The sequence below is a fragment of the Eublepharis macularius genome, chromosome 6 (genome assembly GCF_028583425.1).
Source record: "Eublepharis macularius isolate TG4126 chromosome 6, MPM_Emac_v1.0, whole genome shotgun sequence".
NCBI classification, from domain to species: domain Eukaryota; kingdom Metazoa; phylum Chordata; class Lepidosauria; order Squamata; family Eublepharidae; genus Eublepharis; species Eublepharis macularius.
In genome coordinates, this window is record NC_072795.1 from 55,198,704 (window position 1) to 55,218,325 (window position 19,622).

The 19,622-nt window shown below is 42.1% G+C and overlaps 1 protein-coding gene across 2 annotated transcripts in view; it reads right to left on the reverse strand.

Moving 5' to 3' along the window:
- Positions 1–19,622, reverse strand: part of SLCO2A1 (solute carrier organic anion transporter family member 2A1) — an 89,565-nt gene that overhangs the window by 17,020 nt on the left and 52,923 nt on the right. For both annotated transcript variants that reach the window (XM_054983297.1, XM_054983296.1), the window contains exons 4-7: positions 17,973–18,188; positions 12,825–12,923; positions 5,771–5,904; positions 2,295–2,388 (exon numbers count right to left, since the gene is read on the reverse strand). In XM_054983297.1, the coding sequence (XP_054839272.1) occupies positions 2,295–2,388; positions 5,771–5,904; positions 12,825–12,923; positions 17,973–18,188 (543 nt within the window). The remainder of the gene's footprint in view (positions 1–2,294; positions 2,389–5,770; positions 5,905–12,824; positions 12,924–17,972; positions 18,189–19,622) is intronic.

Genomic DNA, 19,622 nt, shown 5'->3' on the forward strand with positions numbered 1-19,622 from the left:
TCTATTGTTCTATGAATTCCAGAATGATCTTCAAAGTTGTGAAAAGCCATGGCTATGCTGGGGCTCTGAGGCATGGTTAGTTTAGAAACTTAAGGTCTGTTCACACAGTCACTTAGCAAATATTAGCTACAGTAAAGGTGCCTGGAAATCCTGCACAGGCCAGTGGCCAATAGTCAGTCACTTATACACATGTCTGACCATGCACTGGTTGCAACTTCTGGTTTGCCGCTACAAACACTGCTTTACTGCTTGTGGAGGCATGCTGAGTGTTACTTGAGGCAGCGAATGGACACCCATGTACTTAGTTACAGTGACAACTGCAGCCAGCAAGGTTTGAAATATTTTTCACCCCCACTCCACCGCTTTGGATTCGTACTGTACATCCAGCCTGGTGAAGAATTCTGTGGAATTCATCATGAACACATGAAGCTGACTTGTAACAAATCTATAACCTATCCAGGTTGGTATTGCCTACTCTGCCTGGCAGCATTTCTCCAAGTCTCTGACAGAGATCTTTCCTTATCACCTACAACCTAATACTTTTACTTGGTGGGATTGAACCTGGGACCTTCTGCATGCAAAACAGCTATGGCCCCATCTTACTTGTGATGTTTTGATTGATTCTAACAAAAGGTATTCTTCTTCTTTTGCTTTTAGATTTTTTTCCTAATCAATCACATGGTTCATTTGTTTTTGGAAAGATCTACCTTAAGGTACAGGTCACAATTTTTGGAGTGTCAGGATGAAAATTTTGGCAAGTTGTTAAACACTGTAGTAACTCTAATATTATGGTTTTGGAATATCAGGTAAACAAAAGTTATCTATGTGATAGGTTGTGGAAAGGTTTTGTGTTATAACCAATACCAAAATTTGAGAAAACGTTAATTATGGGTGAAGAACACCTTTTCTGAAACTTATATAGAATTTTATTGAATCTATTACTTAATCTTGATAATAGTTGTCTTGTAAGATGGCAAAAGGATATTAGTAGTGAACAGCTGACAGAAAGTGGAGATATAGATTTACATATGGAACCGCTTTTACAATTCTCCTTTCTTATAGGGAATATCTGATGAAAATGATCTCTTAATGGCATTTAATCCCTTTTAGACTAACAAAGATCTAAGGAACGGGAAATAAATAGTGCTGGTTTTGTGAGGAAGCGAAGGCACATGAGTGGATATGTGGTGGTATGCAAATAGGCAACAGATAAATAAATATAAATAGGGTTGGAGAGAAATTCCCTATAAGCCAGATATCTTAGTGTTAAATTTTGTAGTTGATATGCCTAAAAATATCTTAAAGCAATAGTTTTATATATGATTAATGGTAATGGTAGTCCCCAGTGCAAGCACCGAGTCATTACTGACCCATGGGAGGATGTCGCATCAGGACTTTTCTTGGCAGACTTTTTACGGGGTGGTTTGCCATTGCCTTCCTCAGTCATCTATACTTTACCCCCAGGAAACTGGGTACTCATTTTACTGACCTCGGAAGGATGGAAGGCTGAGTCAGCCTTGAGCCGGCTACCTGAACCTGGCATCCGCCAGGATCGAACTCTGGTCGTGAGCAGAGCTTGGGCTGCAGTACTGCTGCTTACCACTCTGTGCCACGGGGCTCCATTTATATATGATTACCACAACTAAATTGGTCTTTGCTAGGAATTGGAAGAAAAAATAAGCCAGAAATTCATGATTGGATGTTGAAAATACGACACCTACACTTTGGTGAATCTAACGATCTACCAGCCAAACAGAGATGCTTCCAGATTAGACTAATTACGATTGATGACTGTGCAGAGAATGGAAACTGTGAGAAACAGAAATCTTTAATTTCACATAGTCTTACTATTGTTATGTTATTGTTTTATTTGTTATTGTTATTATTATGTATAACAACAACAACAACATTCGATTTATATACCGCCCTTCAGGACAACTTAATGCCCACTCAGAGCGGTTTACAAAGTATGCCATTATTATCCCCACAACAAAACACCCTGTGAGGTGGGTGAGGCTGAGAGAGCTCCAGAGAGCCGTGACTAGCCCAAGGTCACCCAGCTGGCTTCAAGTGGAGGAGTGGGGAATCAAACCCGGCTCTCCAGATTAGAGTCCCGCGCTCTTAACCACTACACCAAACTGTACATCTTTTATTGTATTGAATATATTTTAAAATGGTAACTTGCAGTCTGACCCTTAGCTAATTCAACAGAATTCTTTCTTACGTGTCTCTATACAGAAGAAAATGTTTGTAGCATGACCCTTTACTCAGATGTTAGAGTAAGAATCTCTTACTTTTAATAAATTCCAGCAGGGTTCCTTCCTCGGCCTTTGCTTTCTCAATCTTCTTCAATATGTCAGCTTCAGATTCGATCTGTGAGGGTGAGGACTGGAGCAGAGAAAATGCTTTGTGTGTGGCTGACAAGCAATGATGAGCTCTTCACACTTCCCAGGCGAAAGAGAACCCAGGGAACTACACTACAAACTACAGCATGCGGAGCAAAAAAGCGATGGGATGCAGATTCCAGGGCCGGCCCAGGTAAGGCACAACCTGCTTCTCTTCTCTTTGCCCAATTCAGTACACACAGTAATATCATTGGGGGGGGGGTATTCTTTCCCAACAGGTTGAAAGGACTGAGACAAGAAATAAAAAATGGCACATCTGGATAAATGTACCTTGCCAGAAGTATAATGACAGCCTGTCTTTTTGAATCAAGTTTTGTTTGACTTAGCTACTACCAAGTCTGTGGCCTGTGTCCCCACCTTATGTAAGAACCGTACCAGCAGGAATGGAAGATAAAGCAAAGTGTCAAGGCCCCCCCCCCCCCATGATTAAAATATTTTATGATCTGATTCTGAACCACCTTTAATACCACCACTGTCTATTTGGGCCCTTTTTCCAAAGGACAGGAGTATGTTATTTTATTAACATTTGTATAGGTTTTCCATTTCACTGTAGCAGAATCAGAATTACACTGAACGTGTAGGGGTAAGTACAGAAGCTGATAGTCACGGAGGTTGCTAGACCTGCATTTTTCTATCTTCGCCAGATCAGGCAGCTTAATCCCTACCTTGCGCCCTGCAACCTAGCTACAGTGATCCAAGCAACCATCATCTCCAGATTAGATTACTACAACTCGCTCTATGCAGGGCTGTCCTTGAGACTGATCCGAAAGTTACAACTAGTCCAGAATAAAGCAGTACACATGCTCACCAGAATGCTGGTTAGAACATATACATGACCTGTCCTGTGTCGGCTGCACTGGTTCCCAGTCAAGTCCCAGGTCAAGTTAAAGTATTGGTTATGATGTTTAAAGTCCTTAGTGGAATGGGACCAACATACCTACAGGATCACCTCGTGCCATATGTTCCCCGGAGGGCACTTCAATCTGCCGATAAAACATCTTCTGGTGATCCCTGGCCGCAAGGACATTCGCCTAGCCTCGACCAGGGCCAGGGCCTTTTTGGCTCTGGCACTGGTCTGGGGGAACTCTCTCTCTCTCTCTGTCGAGACTAGGGCCCTGTGGGACTTGTTACAGTTTCACTGGGCCTGCAAGATGGAGATGTTGGCCTATGGTTGTGGTTGAGGATTGGGTGAATCCTTGCCGTGGCTTTCTGGTCCGCCTGCTGCTACCATGCTTTGTACTCTGCCTGCCCCGCCCCATGATATTAGAAGTGCTGGGGAGTATTGTCTGTGAATACTGGAAGCCATATCTTCGATAATTTGATTTTAACTTTTGTATTGTGATTATATATTTTTGTCTTATTATGTATTGTGTTTTTTATCAAATTGTATTATTATTATGCTGTTGTGACCAGCCCCGAGTCCGCTTGTGGGGAGGGTGGGCAAAATCTAATGAATTAATTTAATTTAATTCAATTATTTCCCCACAACAGTATAAGCCGCATTTTCTGCTGTCAAACGGCACCTGCATTATGTTTCTTTCATCCCACATGTTGCTCATGTGGGGTTCATACAAAAAATCCAAGTAGTTTAGATCTGGGTTTAAACGGCCATTATTCCCTATGGGGAAAAATGTCTGGGGAGGGGGTGCATTTTAAAAACTAAATTCTCCAAATTTGCAAGGAACCTATTCATGATTGTCCCTTAAAGATTTCTCCGATTTCAGGAGGACTGGATCCTGGGGTCTGTTTTATGGGCCCCTGAACAACCTGCCCTCAGCCAACCGACATAATTCCCTATGGAGGAAATACTTCCAAGGCTTTTAAATTCCACGGTTTGCCTCCCCTCTCCCTGCTTTGCTTGGGATTCTATGGTTTGACACTGACTCCCTTACAAACTAAACCAAATGGCAGCAAGTTTAAAAGGCAGCTTGATGAGTTCTTTTGGAGCTCAGGCAGGGTGTGGAGGGGCAGAATGGGATGGGAATCCACTCTGCCTGCTGCCTCCTCCCCCCCCCCGGCCAGCCTCGTGCCACACTTCTGCAGCAGTGCAGAGCTTGGCTCCAGCTCCATTCATGCTGCTGCCTGCTCTCTCACCACTGCTGCCTTCTTGCTTGCTGCTGTGGCTGCTGCCTGCTGTGGCCGGATAATCCGGTCCAGCAGAGTTTGGTCCCCAAGATTAGATCTGGGATTCATCCTGGGAACAGCAAACCCAGATTATGCCGGATCAGCATAAACCTGGCTTTTGGGGCGGTTCCCAGACCCCAACTACACGTCCCTATAGAACAAGAAGGCAAAGTTTGTTGTCAAAACAAACCTAATCTTGGAGAATCACTCTCATCATTGCCACAAAGGCACCACTTCCTGTGACAAGCCATGGAGTTAAAGGATAGGTGTTTCTTTCATCCAACAGAGTTACTATCCAACAGAAATCCAGATCTATTTTACAGTATAAACTATCATGCCCAAGCATAAGGCAGCATTACTCCCCTAGGAACACAGGAAGACTTTTCCCTTCATAGAGATTATGGTAGTTGACAAGGCTCAGTGAACTAGAAAGCTGCTATTTAGAAAATAAAAAATAACCAGAGGGATTCCTAGCTCAGGCAGCATGCAGCATAAGAAGATGACAAATATATTGGGCAAAACAGTTCTAATCCAGGACTGATTTCCTTGACTTTCCATCTGGCAAAAAGAGAGTGAAACAGACTGTGCTGTGCAATAAGTGAAGCTTTTCAAAGGACCTTCTCCACTGTCAGGATTAATTAATTAAATTTAATTAATTAATTTTTAATTAATTAATTAATTAATTAATTTTTAATTAATTAATTAATTAATTAATTAATTAATTAAATTTTTACCCACCCTCCCCACAAGCGGGCTCAGGGCTGGTTACAACACTACAATAACAATAAAAGAATTTAAAATACAATACATAAAAGTAAAAACAGTCATACTATCAAGTTAAAACCAGGTTACCTGAGAAGGCTCTCAGTGTTCACCATATACCCTGTCTTTTGAGATGTTATGGGGTAGGATAGGCTGATTGTAAGTCAATCACAGTGGGGTGGACAGTTGGACAGTTCGCCCAAGCCTCAGTCACAACCACAGGCCTGGCGGAACATATGATGAGAGATGGTTCTGCAGGTATGCTGGTCCAAGTCTGCTAAGGGCTGTAAATGTCATCACCAAAACCTTGAACTTGACCCAGAACTCAACTGGGAGCCAGTGCAGCTGACACAGAATAGGTCTTATATGCATCCTAACTGGAGTTCTGGTGACTACATTTGACTGCTGTTTCATAAAAGGCATACTGCTATCCATCTGAGTTCAAAAGGCTTAGCCCCAAATTAGCCCCAGAGACTTACCATCCCTTTGATCATATATCGAGGGAAGAAGAAATAGGGAATGGATGTGAGCGTCAAGCAACCTGAAGCAATGAGGAGTCCCAACCACCATGCTCCAATCCAACGCTGGTCTCCAGGATTCAAGTTTATAGTCTCTGGGAGACACAGGGAAGAAAAGATAAAGCCCAGTGAACCAACTTTCTGGTCTTGAGGTAGTTCTGATTTTTTTTCAACTGAGATTGGGAGGATGTTCTTGGTTGGTGTCACAGTTCTCTCTACATTCTCCATGCAATATCTTCGCTTCTTATCAGTTAAGCAACAGACCACAGAGATTTCCACACATGAAGGAGTCCATTTCCTAGGCAGCCAATCCACTTTACAAAAGGCATAATCCAATCTAATCTGGATATCCTACCAGCCCTAGCACAGGTGGGCTGTGCACTGTCTTCATTGCACCGGCCTCCAGACCTAGGACAAATCCTACTGGAAGCTATTGTAGACCTGGATATCTAGATACTGCTAATTCGGCCATATTTAGCACAAGGAAGATTTATACTGAAATTATAGGATTGATAGCTACGGTAAGAATGCTGAAAAGAGTGTCTGTATTTATTTGCTGGAGGCTGGACAGGTTCTCTAAGATAATTTTGTATGACTGGTATTTTTATTTTTTCTTTCTGGAATGAAATAATGATCAAGTTTAATATGGTGCTCAACATAATACCATGCATACAGAATTATACACAGAATACTGAGCAATACCTTAAAAACAAGGAGAATACTGTATCAGCCATCTGGACTGATTCAGAAGAGCCACCTTGGAAACCAAGCAGGTCATTTTCCAGCCTACCAGTACTCCCAGCATACAGTACTGGGCAAGAAACATGATGGACAAGACCACAAGGAAGAAAATAACCTGAGCTTTCTTGATTTCTTTGGAAATTAGATAGAAACTATCTTCTTCTTCTCACTTCCCTGATACTTAGACCGGACTTTTGTTAAAGGACTACCTTTGCTTGGGTCTTTTTTTTTTTTTGCTCTCTCTTGCTCTGTATCCTGCCTGGGGATGAAAGGACAAGGCAAGGATAATGACAGTATAATTTTTTTTTAAACACCCAAAGATTGTTTTGTACTAAGAAAGTAGTTGGCATTCTAGAAAGCCTCCAACCACACGTAGAAAAAAATGCTTTGGAAATATATAAGAGAAGTATTTCATAGGGCTGAGTTGACTGAGCAGGTTCTATAATAAAACCACTGGAGGCAGTTGCCAGTTAGAGTAGACCAATAATGTCCTAATTTGGATGGTGGGGCGAGGGAAATGAAGCCAGCAGCAGCGCTGGCCAAGTTCAGAGCCAAGGTGAACTCACCCTAAGCTTCAGTAGTCCACTTGTTGGCAGCAATTCACACCAGAGTTAGGGTTGTTTATTTGAAAATAAATAAGAACTTGGGTCTTTGATGAGGTTTTTTTGTTTAAGTTTTTAAATGAATAAACAGAATTTTCTTTAAATGAATTGTGCCGGAAAACGTGGTGAGCAACTTGAGGCACCCACCTCACAGGGTGTTTTGTTGTGGGGATAATAATGACATACTTTGTAAACAGCTCTGAATGGGCATTAAGTTGTCCTGAAGGGCGGTATATAAATCGAATGTTGTTGTTGTTGTTGTTATTATTATTATTGATGAAGGGAAGTCACCTAACCCAGAGACTTAACAGCTGTATGGCCAGGGAGGCATGGAGAGGGCACGCCCTTGGTGCTGGGAAGCATTCAAAGCATGGTGGGAGGATGTTAGCAGAGCTCAGTACCTCTCAGCTCAATTCTGTGTAGGACATAAATAAGGAGCCAAAAATGTTGTTCTTGCCATTCTCATTTTTTAAAGAAGTTGATAAAATCAAAACTGAGTTTCTAAGAACCAATTCTCTGATTGCAGGCACAGTTCAAGAATCTCTAAAAGAAAAAAAGTGAATTTTTTTTAAAGTGCAAAAATCCAGACCTGTTCATTTACTGGCCTTTATTAGCCCACTTTGAATTGCCCTCACTTGCTCTCAATTACTAATCATGGAACAAAATTTGATTGGTTACAAAATTTTGATTCTAAAAAACCCTGAAGCAATTGCCTCAGGTGGTAGGAGCAGCAACCTCATATCCTGCCTTCCTGTCCTCTCCCCTACTTCTTCTACTTTGCCTGCCACCACTTTCTCTATTGCCCCTGCCTCCATGGAACAGGTAATCCCCCCTACTTCCTCACTCTCTTGTCCTTCTTTAAAAACAGTGCACCAAGCCATGCATGATCTGTAGGGCTTCCAGAAGTCTCATGAGACCCCTTCCTTCTCACTAAGGCATCATTTTAGCTGTCTAAGCAACCATAGTAATCAGCAGGGTTGCCAGGGATTACTCAACTCTTGTGAGACTTCTGGAAAGTTCTATAGGGCATGTGTAACTCTTATGAGGTAATTGGTTTAGCCTGGTAGGGCGGAGTCAGTAGCTACAGCCGTAGCTAGAGCCAGCTGAGGAAGAAGCTGGTTGCTTGGGAGCTTAATAATAATTAATATATGCTCTTATCACCTTGAATCAGGGCTGTAATTCCCCAAGAAGAGGACAAAATCTTGGGCTCCAGTTGCTTCAAAGTAGAAGAATTTTGAAAAAGAACTCTATCACTTGGTGGAATCAGACAAATTGAACTGTTTACCTTTTCAAAGATATTGTTGGTTTAAAGTTTCTATATGGTTGTACTTACGAGTTTAGTTAAAGAAAAAATAGTTGTATTAATTATTAAAAGGTTTTTAAATTGTTTTTCTTAACTTAAAATTGTCTGGCAGTTTGCTTCCTAAGCCCCATAGAACACATACTTGGAGAAGTTACACATGCATGGCCTGCTGCACTTTTTAAAGAGGGCTGGGTGCATGTGTGTGGGTAGAGGGCAAGGAGGATTAGCTCCCAGGCAGAGGTGGATAGAGTGGCAGCAATGAGGGTAGGGGGCATGGCAGTGAGCAAGCACCCCCCAGTGGCTAAATGCGTTGAGAGAACACTGTGAGCAGAGACATTAAAATGAACATTTGGAGAGGCAGCCACAGGGGAAAGCTCACATCACCACGTTGATGAGTTTCTTGGAGACTAAGGCCTTAGGAAGGAACCGATGCATCTTACAATTTTTTTACAATCAGAAACCCACTATCTTTCCTTTTTGATTCCTGATGCTTTTGAAACCAATTAACTAGTGATAAATGCAGGTGGGGTAGTTGGAAACATTATCTGCCCTATTCCTGGAAACAATCTCCCATCCCATTGTTCCCAGGCTGGACAGAGGCTTGCTGGCCGAGAATCAAGCACAAGCTGTGTCACTGAAGTTAGTGGAGCAACTGTTTTAATGAGGCTGACTTTTGAGTCTCCAGGGACTCTAGACAAGAGACAGAAAGTAATTCAACTTCTAGAACGGACATCCTCCAGGCAGGAGGCCTTGCTCAAAAGAAGTTCTGACTTCTCTAGGGTTAGCATGGAAAGTGTCTGCCTCATTGTTATGAGGGGGAAGGAATAAACAGCAGTCTCCAGCCTCTTGCTGCTTTGCCCAGATTTCCTGCCTTCCAGGATTATGAAGTGGGCATGCAAAAAGAGCCCACGCCCCACCAAGACCATGGTACAGCTTCCCTGGATGAGACTGTCCAGACTGGGTGACATCATCAAGAGGCGACCACAGTTGCCTATCAAAACAGGGTTTTGTTTTCACTTGATCGCAGCACTTTTATTTTCAGTATCTCTCAGCTGATAAACCTATAAACCTAGGTTGCTCCCAAGAAATGCAGAATTCTTCAGCACTGAAATACAATCTAAGGATCTCTTTATAGGTTACTGAGTACCTAGGGATGCTCAAGTGCAGGACTGTATGTGTAGTCCTCAATTTACGTGCATACTGTTCTTGCTCAGCGCACATGAATGCCACTTTCACAGGAGCTCCCTTTGTGCGACTGGATCTGCAAGTGACTCTGGAGGGCAAAGTGCCAATTCAGCTCTGTTTTCGCTGAGAGAACAAGTACTGTAGGATTCTTTGACCTGCCAATTTGCATTTTTATAAGGTGTGAGAAAGTGTCAAAATCTGCATTTCAATGAATGGATGTGGGGGAAACTGGGATACTTTTAGCAGTTGAGGAGGAACTGATATAGAACATGTGAATTATTCACATGGAGAAAATTGAAGTGTGACTGCGTGAGCAAGTGCATGGAAAGTTGGAGGGAGGAACACATGAAATGAGGTTCACTTGAGAGTCCCTAGGTACTTCAGAATGTGTAGAGAGAAAGCCTCTGGCTGATAGAATGAACACTTTACTAGGTTTTGGGGCTTGTAATGGAGAGAATTAGTAGAAACAGTGATCAACTCCCAGGCCATCCTTCTAAGCCCATTGACTTCAACAAACTTAGAAGAAGGTGTAACTGCTTTCATGCAATAACCTAGATAGCCCAAGCTAGCCCAATCTGAACAGATCCTGGAAGCTAAGCAGAGTTGGCCTAAGTTAGTTCTTGGATGGGAGACCACCAAGACGACCAGGGTCACTGTGCATAGGCAGGCAATGGCAAACCATCTGTCAGTCTTGCCTTGAAAACCCTAACAGGGGATGCCATAACAGCGCTTTCCACCACTATCTGCTTACATGCGCTGTAAAACAATAATCTTTTCGATTCAATCTCTGGATCCATTTACCGACAGAACTACAGTAGGCCATGAAGACAACTGCTGTGGAAATCTCTCTTCATTTTTCTGGGCAATTTCTCTTAAATGTTTATTTGCTGGTTTCCCCTTTGAAATTAATAGTTCCAGCTTCGTGCATGCTGGCTTTACAAATTCAAGTTGTGATTATATGATTATTTTTGCAAAGCAGATCCCAATCATTACTGTGGACTGATTATTATCCACAACTACACATTGTGATCCCTATTCAAAAACACAGGCAACAGCATGAATTTGAATCACTGCTGTGCCCTATGTTCCTCCATGGCTGCTCCACTCATCTGAACAGGGTCTCCTGCAGGTGTCACCCTGCGCATGGTTGAAATCACCAGCTCTCCATACACATGCATTCTCTGTGGTCCCCCCCGCCCCCGCCCTATGGAATGGCCTGTCTGAGGAGGTCAGGAGAGCTCCCACTCTCCTGGCTTACGGCAAACAATGCAAAACTAAATTATTCAAGAGGGCTTTTTTATTCAGATAGGAGGGTTGTACTGTAGGGAGGTGGTTTCAGAAACATAACAACACCAACAACACCACCACCACCACCAACAACAACAACAACTTCAATTTATATACTACCCTTCAGGACAACTTAACACCCACTCAGAGCGGTTTACAAAGTATGTAATTATTATCCCCACAACAATAATCACCTTGTGAGGTGGGAGGAGCTGAGAGAGCTCAAAAGATCTGTGACTGACCCAAGGTCATCCAGCTGACTTCAGGAGGAGGAGTGGGGAATCAAACCTGGCTCTCCAGATTAGAGTCCTGCGCTCTTAACCACTACATCGAGCTGGCTCATGCTTCACTAAAGAGATTGGGACTATGTTGCCTTACATCCTATTCGTTGCTGAAATTATGAGCTAAAATGACTATAAGTGACATAAATAAAATAAATACATACATAAACTGGATCACAAATTCTTGGTGTGTTTCTGCAGTGCTGCCTAGTAACCATAATTCAACAACTGCAAATTCCAAGCCTGACCAACAGGATGAATGATGTCAGCTACACAGCACAAAGGCAGCACAGACACTGAAAAAGTAGCTGATTTAAATCAGTGGTGGCTGTGGGACATACGCCATCCAAACCATCCATGAATTATGGGAATAGGGCAACATCAGCTATCTGTGAATCCACTGAGCTGGTTGCTCCCAAATGCACCAACTTAAAAGCAGTCAAACTGCAGCTCACGTTAAATTATGAGCAAATCACCAAAGTCATCATATAGGGTGTCCAACTCAAGAGAAACTGAGCATTGTAAGGAAGGAAAGTTTCAATTTCTGGCTATCTTGTATGCAAAAATCAAATCATCACTTGCATCTCACACTATGTAATCTGCCTTGAATTTCAGTGAGAAAGGCAGACTATAAATGACAAATATTTTATTTGTACAACAGGCTGCTTACTTAAGTCGTCACTTTAAGGTGCTCACAGCAATATTTTCTAACTTGCTGCCTGATTTATGGCACTCATCTGCAACAGTGAAAATGTGTTCCGGGAAAACCACAGGCTAGGTATCCTGTCTTCCTCCAGCTTAAATGGCTTGACCATTGGAGAAAGGCTCCAGGGGGCTTTATAGGTTACAATGGATATAACTCACATGACTGCAGGATACATGGGGCCCAAAAAAGGGGCAAACAGCACACCCCTGCGGCTGTTTCTGTTTGTGAAAATGGTGTGGGAGGGAACCCTGAAGCCCCTTCTCTCCCCTCACAGTGCTTGGAGCTGCACCAAGTGGTGAGAGCTTCGTAAAGTTGAGTGCCTCATGCATGTGTAGTTGGGTGTTGTGTCAAAGGATCTCTGACATGACTCGTGTCTATTGTAAAATACAGATAAACCCTCTGGCTGTAGGAAGGCTTCAAACTTTGCTGGTAGACTACAGACCATTATTTCTGACTGTGGCCATCTGGATTCGCCTGTCACTCAGCAAATACCACAAATCTGTGACAGGGGCCAGTAGCCATACAAATCATTCTATGCATTCTGGAACAACTCTATCAATAAAAATACAGATCCAGATTCTGCATGGCTGTGAGTTAATTTCCAAGTCACAGACATATCATGCAACTCAAAATATTGTCTTGTGAACATATGAGAGCTTAAAGCAGTGTTGCCAATTCTGGGTTAGGAAATTCCTGGAGATTTGGGGGTAGAACAAAGGAAGAGCAAGATTTGGGGCGGGGAAAGACCTCACTGACGTCCATATAGTCCACCTTCCAAAGCAGCCATTGTCTCCAAGCAAACTGATCTCTGTAGTCTGGAGATCAGTTGTAATATTGAGAGATCTTCAGCCCCCACCTGGAGATCAGCAACCCTAGCTTAGGGCCTCCCTAAACTGTAAGAGGTACTCACTCAGGTCAACTCTCCCGACGTCCACATAGATCTGCAGTGCTGCTGAGCCAAGCAGATATCCAAATGCAGGGCCAAACACTGATATGGCAAATAGAATTGCTGAAAGCGAAAGAGATGGAATGAATAAATGAATGGATAATCGTGTATGTAAATCAAGCTGCTTCCAACCCCATGCCATCTTTCTTTGAATTTTTTTTTAGAACACAGGAGAGGTAAACAGTGTTTAAAACAAAAAAGATAATTAATATTTTCTCGGCACGACAATGCTACATATTTAGTAAAAGAGACAGCCATTCAAAAGAATCCCATCAATCAAGGTGATATTTAGCAATTCTTTATTAACTATGCTCCACTCACTATTTGTCTCAAACTTATGAAAATTTTTAGACAAGGCACAAGCTGGAATTGGCACAAATGCACACTGAAAATAGAATGCTTATATGGGATGCACTATTTTGATTTATTTTCTTTGGAAGAAAAGAGGGGTTACCTTGGAGTGGGTCTCTTAAAAGGAAGACTTAACACACTAGGGATAACAGATGCATATAGGCAGAAGCAGTGATGAGTTCTCAAAGGGAGGATCCTGAACCTGTGAAGAAGAATCCCTTCCAGACAACAGCACAATGGTCCAGAATTTCACCTTCTTCCCCCAAACTTTTAAACATTTGACAGAGTGTTCTTCCATGGAGACTGGAAACATGCTTGACTGCAAAAAGAAAAGCTCATATTTCCTAAGTATCTTACAGGTGCTGTTACTTTCTGCAGACACCATAGTACCACAGTGCAGTTGAAGCCAATGTACTTAGAAGGGTATAATTCTACTTTGGATTGCACTATCGGTAGTAATTACGGTCAAGCATATTTTCAGATCCTAATTATATGAATACTCTAGCCTAAATGCAAACAAAAGGTTACAATGTCGATCCTGATCAAAGTTAGGCTATTTAAATTCATTGAAGACAATGGAATTCAATCAGCCACGCCATACACAAGATTGCTGCCAGAGTCCAAATGGACTACTGCCAGGCAATACCTATAGGATGGGTCTGCAGTTCAGTGGTGGAGCACTTGGCTTCCATGGACTATTTCCAGGTTCAGTCCCTGGCATCTCCAGTCCAGAGATCGCAGTCAGGAAGTGTGGGGAAAGATTGTCTCTCCGCGCAAGAATTCTGAGCCAATGCCTGTCAGAACAGACAATACTGAGCATCACAACCCCTGTTCCAAGCCTTTATCTTGCCATTTCCCCCCCTTTTACTGTAACTTATAATTGAGGTCTTTGGGAACAGTTTTCTGCTCCTTCATAATGGTAATGCCTGGACTCAGGGTGCCACCTGGCAGTCACTGGCTGATTATGAGAGAATTATAGGCTTGATGAACGCAACGAGGAAAACAGGTTTATTTCAGGGGTAAAGTGAATTGTAACTTCTCAGCTGAACCAGCTAGAAGACACAATGCTGGACCTTGGAAGTGCTTTATACTTAAGAGGTATACTGTTACATGAATCAGTAGCCTGTAACATAACCACTGTCATGAGAGAGCTTGGTACTTTTAAGCTGTTTTTTAAAATGGAGAACAGCACCCAAACTCCCGCCTGCCAAAAGCAATAATCATAGTTCCTAGTAGCCTCTCCTGCCTAGAACAGGAAGCCTCCAGTCTTAACCCTATTCTGTCAAAACTCCAAATCTATTCTTCCACTGGTGGTTCCATTCTACATTTTATAGTTCCATTCTTTGTGAATGTGATTGGACAGAGGGCAGAACCTTCTCCTGCCCATCCCACTGAGGGCCAAGCTAGAAGTTGGCCCTGAGCTAGTTGAACCAATGAAGCATGTTTGTCAGATGCAGTGCAATAAAAGCCTGTAGGGAGAGTATCTTTGATCCTAGGTTCACAACACCATTCCAGAAAAACTATGCACCTCAGAAAACAGAGGAACACGTTATTCATTTTAGTAAACATAAAACTAAATTAAATCCAAGTAGAGAGCAGAAAGGGGTTTTTTGTACTTCAGAGGTGAAAAATAACTTACTTCAGGAACAGCATTTTTCAGGAAACATATGCAAAGAAGTTATTGTGCTTTTTCTTTCCTAGAACTATCATACTGTATATCCCAAGTAATAGAAAGTAGTAAAAAGATCCAAAATAGACTGAAGCATTCTGAATTATACACATTTATATAAAATGCTTAATGTTCAGCATGAGATACATTTATTACCACATTTATTATCATTCTCTCCTCCTTCATTTTATTCTCACAACTAACACCCTGTGCGGTAGGTTTGGTCTAGAGTGTACAACTGGCCCAGTGAGCCTACACAGTAGAACGGGGACTTGAACCTGAGTCTTCCCAAGTCCTAGTCTGATACTCAATCCAATATACCACACTGGTATTCATGTAGACAAAGATGCATCCCAAAATATTTCTTGAAAGCTATTTGGTTTTGTGGAGCATGGATTCCAAAATCCATAAAGACTTTTCAGAAACTCAGAATGCTGTGTCATCTCCCAACTCCACAAAAATAACAGCACTCACAACAGATACTTAGTGAGCATCAACTCTGTCAACAAAGTTGAACATGCTGGAATCTGGACTCTTCAGCACTTGGCATAAAAGTGCTTTGTTATTATTTATTTGATTATGGCTACCCAGTCTTTTGTACCAAAAATATGCATTAAGCATTCCCAGACCGAACTGTACTTGTTGTAAAATGGTAGCAATCTTTTTACATTGGGATTGCGACAGATTATTTCAGAAAAAGGAAGAACACGACTGAGCATTTTAAGGAAAATCACAACTCTGAAGGAGCAAGAACTCCCATGTGGAATAAAGCAGACTCATATTGGCTTAGAATTTCTGGCCTCAGTTTTCACGTTAGACATCATAAAAGTTTTGACATTCTCTCATCACTTGCACCTGCTAATTCGAGTGAAGGATAGTGGAAAGAGGATCATGATCCAGTTGACTAAACACTATATGCTTACTAAATTACTGCATCATTTCAGAGAGTGGATGTAGTGACAGATCAGTACATATGGTAGGACTGTAACTACCACACAATCACAATTCAGCCTAGACAGCTCCTTGCTCTTTCTTGTGACCTGCAGAAATGTATTGTGCAAAATAAGGAAATACATGCACATTTGTTTAGTCTGCATAACTGGGCCTGAGCTTTGCTCTTCTATTTTAAGCCCAGTATATGATCAGATCTGCCTGACCCTCCCAAAGACCATTATGCTCAAATATTATTGCTGGTTGTTTGCTAACACGCAAAGGTGCTGTAAAATTGAGCCCTCTGGTCTCATTTCAGCCATCTTTTACAGCTTGCTAATCATTATGTTTACTATGTTTTTTGCCTTCTACACTGAAAAGAAATGTTATCTCTTAATTGGTTTCCTTTTCATATCTAGAAAGAGATAGTTTGAAACAATGAACCCTCATTATCAGAATACACTGACAGCCACAATTGTAGGTGCCTGCAAGCCGCCTCTATGACCCTTTACTGTGCCCTGCACTCAACTTGTCCAAAGGTGGCTCAAATAATTACTTGGCATCTAACAAAAAGGCCAACATCTACCCCCCAAAAGCATACAGCAGCAGGGAAAAGACCCCTCAACTGAACCATTTCAGGTGTGAAGGTAGCACCACCTCTTGCCAGATTACTAATTCTGCTTCATTTTAGATTTTCTTCTACTTATGTTTTTGCATCTTCATATCGGGAATATGGTTATAATGTTTTGCACTGTTTGTTGTATGTATTATAATGAGTTGTATTTTATTACACTGCTTTCTGTATGTATTATCTTGTTTCTGCTCCTCTGATTTCAAATATTTGTAATTCAGTTATCGCACCGTACATGGAATACCTTATGCTGTTTTCTTTATCCCACTGCTTATTCGAATTTTGTAATCCACTTTGAATCTCAGTGAGAAAGGCAGACTATAAGTACAGGCAGTAAAACAGCCAAAAACTGAGATACTAATAGCCAAGCCCGGGGCATTTAGAATTCTATTGTGGGAAAGGTTTTACAGCTTTAGAAAGAAATGGAAACTTTTAACATCAGGAACTAGTAGCCTCACAATTTCCAGTTGCTAAATCCAAAAATTTCCACTTACTGAAGATGCTCAGGCTACTGCCCTTTGCACAATGGCAGCAGAATGCTGGTCAGGTATTACAGCTCCAAGGGAGAGTGAGCATGCCAAAAGCTGGCTCTGACTCTGGGACGCACCTTGACCTTTGCAGAGCTGTCATGAAATGTCAGCAGCACCTTGTGCCATGATGAGGATGACTAGGGGAGGCTCAGGCTACTTATGCTGGCACGATACTTCAAACATCTGAGGCAATGGATTTTAAGACTGGACTTCATCCTTCTCCACCCCTCCCTGTCTCTAATCAGAGTCTGTTAAATTCATTGCATAAAACCTAAGGCAGAAAGAAACTCAAAATAATCTCCTCTTCTTCCCCTCCACTCAAAGAGTCACAAACCTTTGATTAAAAACTGAAACAAACTCTGTTCTGGCCTTCAAGCAAATCAATTCCTAATACTAAAGGTTGAAGTAAAATTGCTCGATAGCTTGTAGAATCCTGTTTCAGCTCCTGGTTTCCCAGTGGTCCTCATATTCATGACAGAAGGCCTGCTCTGCTGATATTTCTTTGATACAGGGGAGTTTCTTATGGCAAACAGTAGTTTTCACTGACAGAAGTGCATATCCTCAGTCCCCCCAGTGATTAAAGAAATTACATTGAAAAGAACTTTCAGTATTCCAGTTTATATTATCTGGGACAGTGCTGTGTAGTGGTAGCAGTGTCAGGATAAGAGTAGGGAGACCTGTGCTCAAGTCCTTATAAAGCTCACTGGGTGACCTTGGGCCACTCACATTGTTTCAGCCTAACACAACACAGAGTTGATGTGGGGACAAAACGGACCTTGAGCCCCTTGGAAAATGCGAGAATAAAATGTGATTGACAGCCTTGACAGCCATGACTGTCCGATCTGTGCCATTTAGTAATGCTGGCTATATGTCAGGACACAGAAGACACGTTAATATAATTAGAATCCTCCCTCAAAGCACACTTACAATAAGCTAGAGTGAGCCCATGCCTTAAACACAAAAGCATTGGTGTTTTATTTAAATTACAGGAAATAACTTACCTACATACAAAGCTGAGTTATTCGGCTCTGCAAAATCATCCACATAGGAGATCCCAAAAGGCTGAATTGGGACGGTCCCAATTCCTGCCAACAGCTGGGCAACCACCATTAGTCCCCACAAGGAGCTTTCTTCTACCTGGGTATTCTCGGTGATGTTTCTGCGTAGGTGTTCATCCTTTCTGAGGCAGATCTCAGCTGTGATGCTGCTGTTCTTATCTGGAAGGAAACAATGCAACAGTTCTGAAAAGCAGCATGCCAAACAATCACACAAACAACCTTTTCACTGCAAAATTTGCCTAAAAATATACAGATGGGAAAATATTCCAACACACCACTTCTCTTTGCACATGTTCTTTTCCTGTGCGGACAGTATAATATAATTCTTTCTCATGATTCACTGTAAAAGCCCCAATGCACAGTAAGTGAACATGTTGGAATAAGCAACTCAGCTTGCCTTGGACATGGTTGCGAGGGGGTGCTTTAAGTTTCTCTCTGCATATGTATTTTCCTTATTAGCAAAATACCTCTCTTTGCCTAAGGTGGGAATGCCTCTTGACCCCTTCTCTCTTTCTGTGTCTGTTATGAGAGTCTCTCTTTCTTGCCTCATGGTCTTACAAAGGAGGAGGACATAGCTCTCCAGACCTCCTACCCCGGAGGCCTAATCCATATATCTGCCTGCAATCATGATGCTGAATTAGTTGACCATGACCAATATGGAGAGTTCACTTTAGACTAGGATTCTTTCTTCTATCTTCTACACTGAATGGAATTTACCTCAGTAAATTTAAGTTCTTTCTTTTCTACAATTTAATTGCCTGAAGATTAATTAGTGCACATTGGGAAAACACTTTTGACCGGGTAAATCTGCTACCAAAAGAGTTATAATTACTTCCCATGGAACAGAGAGCAACATGTGGGGCCAGGTGTTGTGGCTCAGTGTTAGACAGTTCCAGGTCCAATTCCCAGTATCTCCAGTAAGGATCAGGTAGCAAGTGATGTGAAAGACCTCCATCTGAAACCCTGGATAGCTGCTGTCAGTCTGAGCAGAAAATACTGACTATGATGGTCCAGTGGCCTTATTCAGTACAAACTAGCTTCATTTTTAGGTATTTAGCATGTCATAGGAACAACAGTGAACATGGGAACACCAGAACCTCAGCCTGGATCCAAAGAAGCCCATGAACATGATCAAATGGACTGCAGACAGGCATGGAAGTTGACTGGTCCTTTCAGCAGCTGCCCTTCACATCTTATAGATTGTCACTTCAGAAGGGCCACCTCTTTGGTAGGTGCTTTTCAGGGGGTTCATGGGCTACTGCCACCAGATGTAGAAATCTGAGACACACACACACACACCCCATGCACACATGGAACATGGTGTGTTTGAACTCTGCTCGCGTCATTGTAAAATCATCTTCTGGATATCAACAACAATCTGTGGCATTAGCAGCTGCACTTGCACATTTCAAAACATCACTAATGAGGTTGACTTAAATTCTCTGAGCTAAATACATCCCTAATGAACCCTCGTTCCTGGAGACCTGCCAGAACCATAAACTTCCTCACTTTAATCAGCAGCTGTCGTCACCCTTTTCTTTCAAGGTATTCCTGCAACACTGCTTTTGGGGTTATATTCAGAAAAGGCTTTGA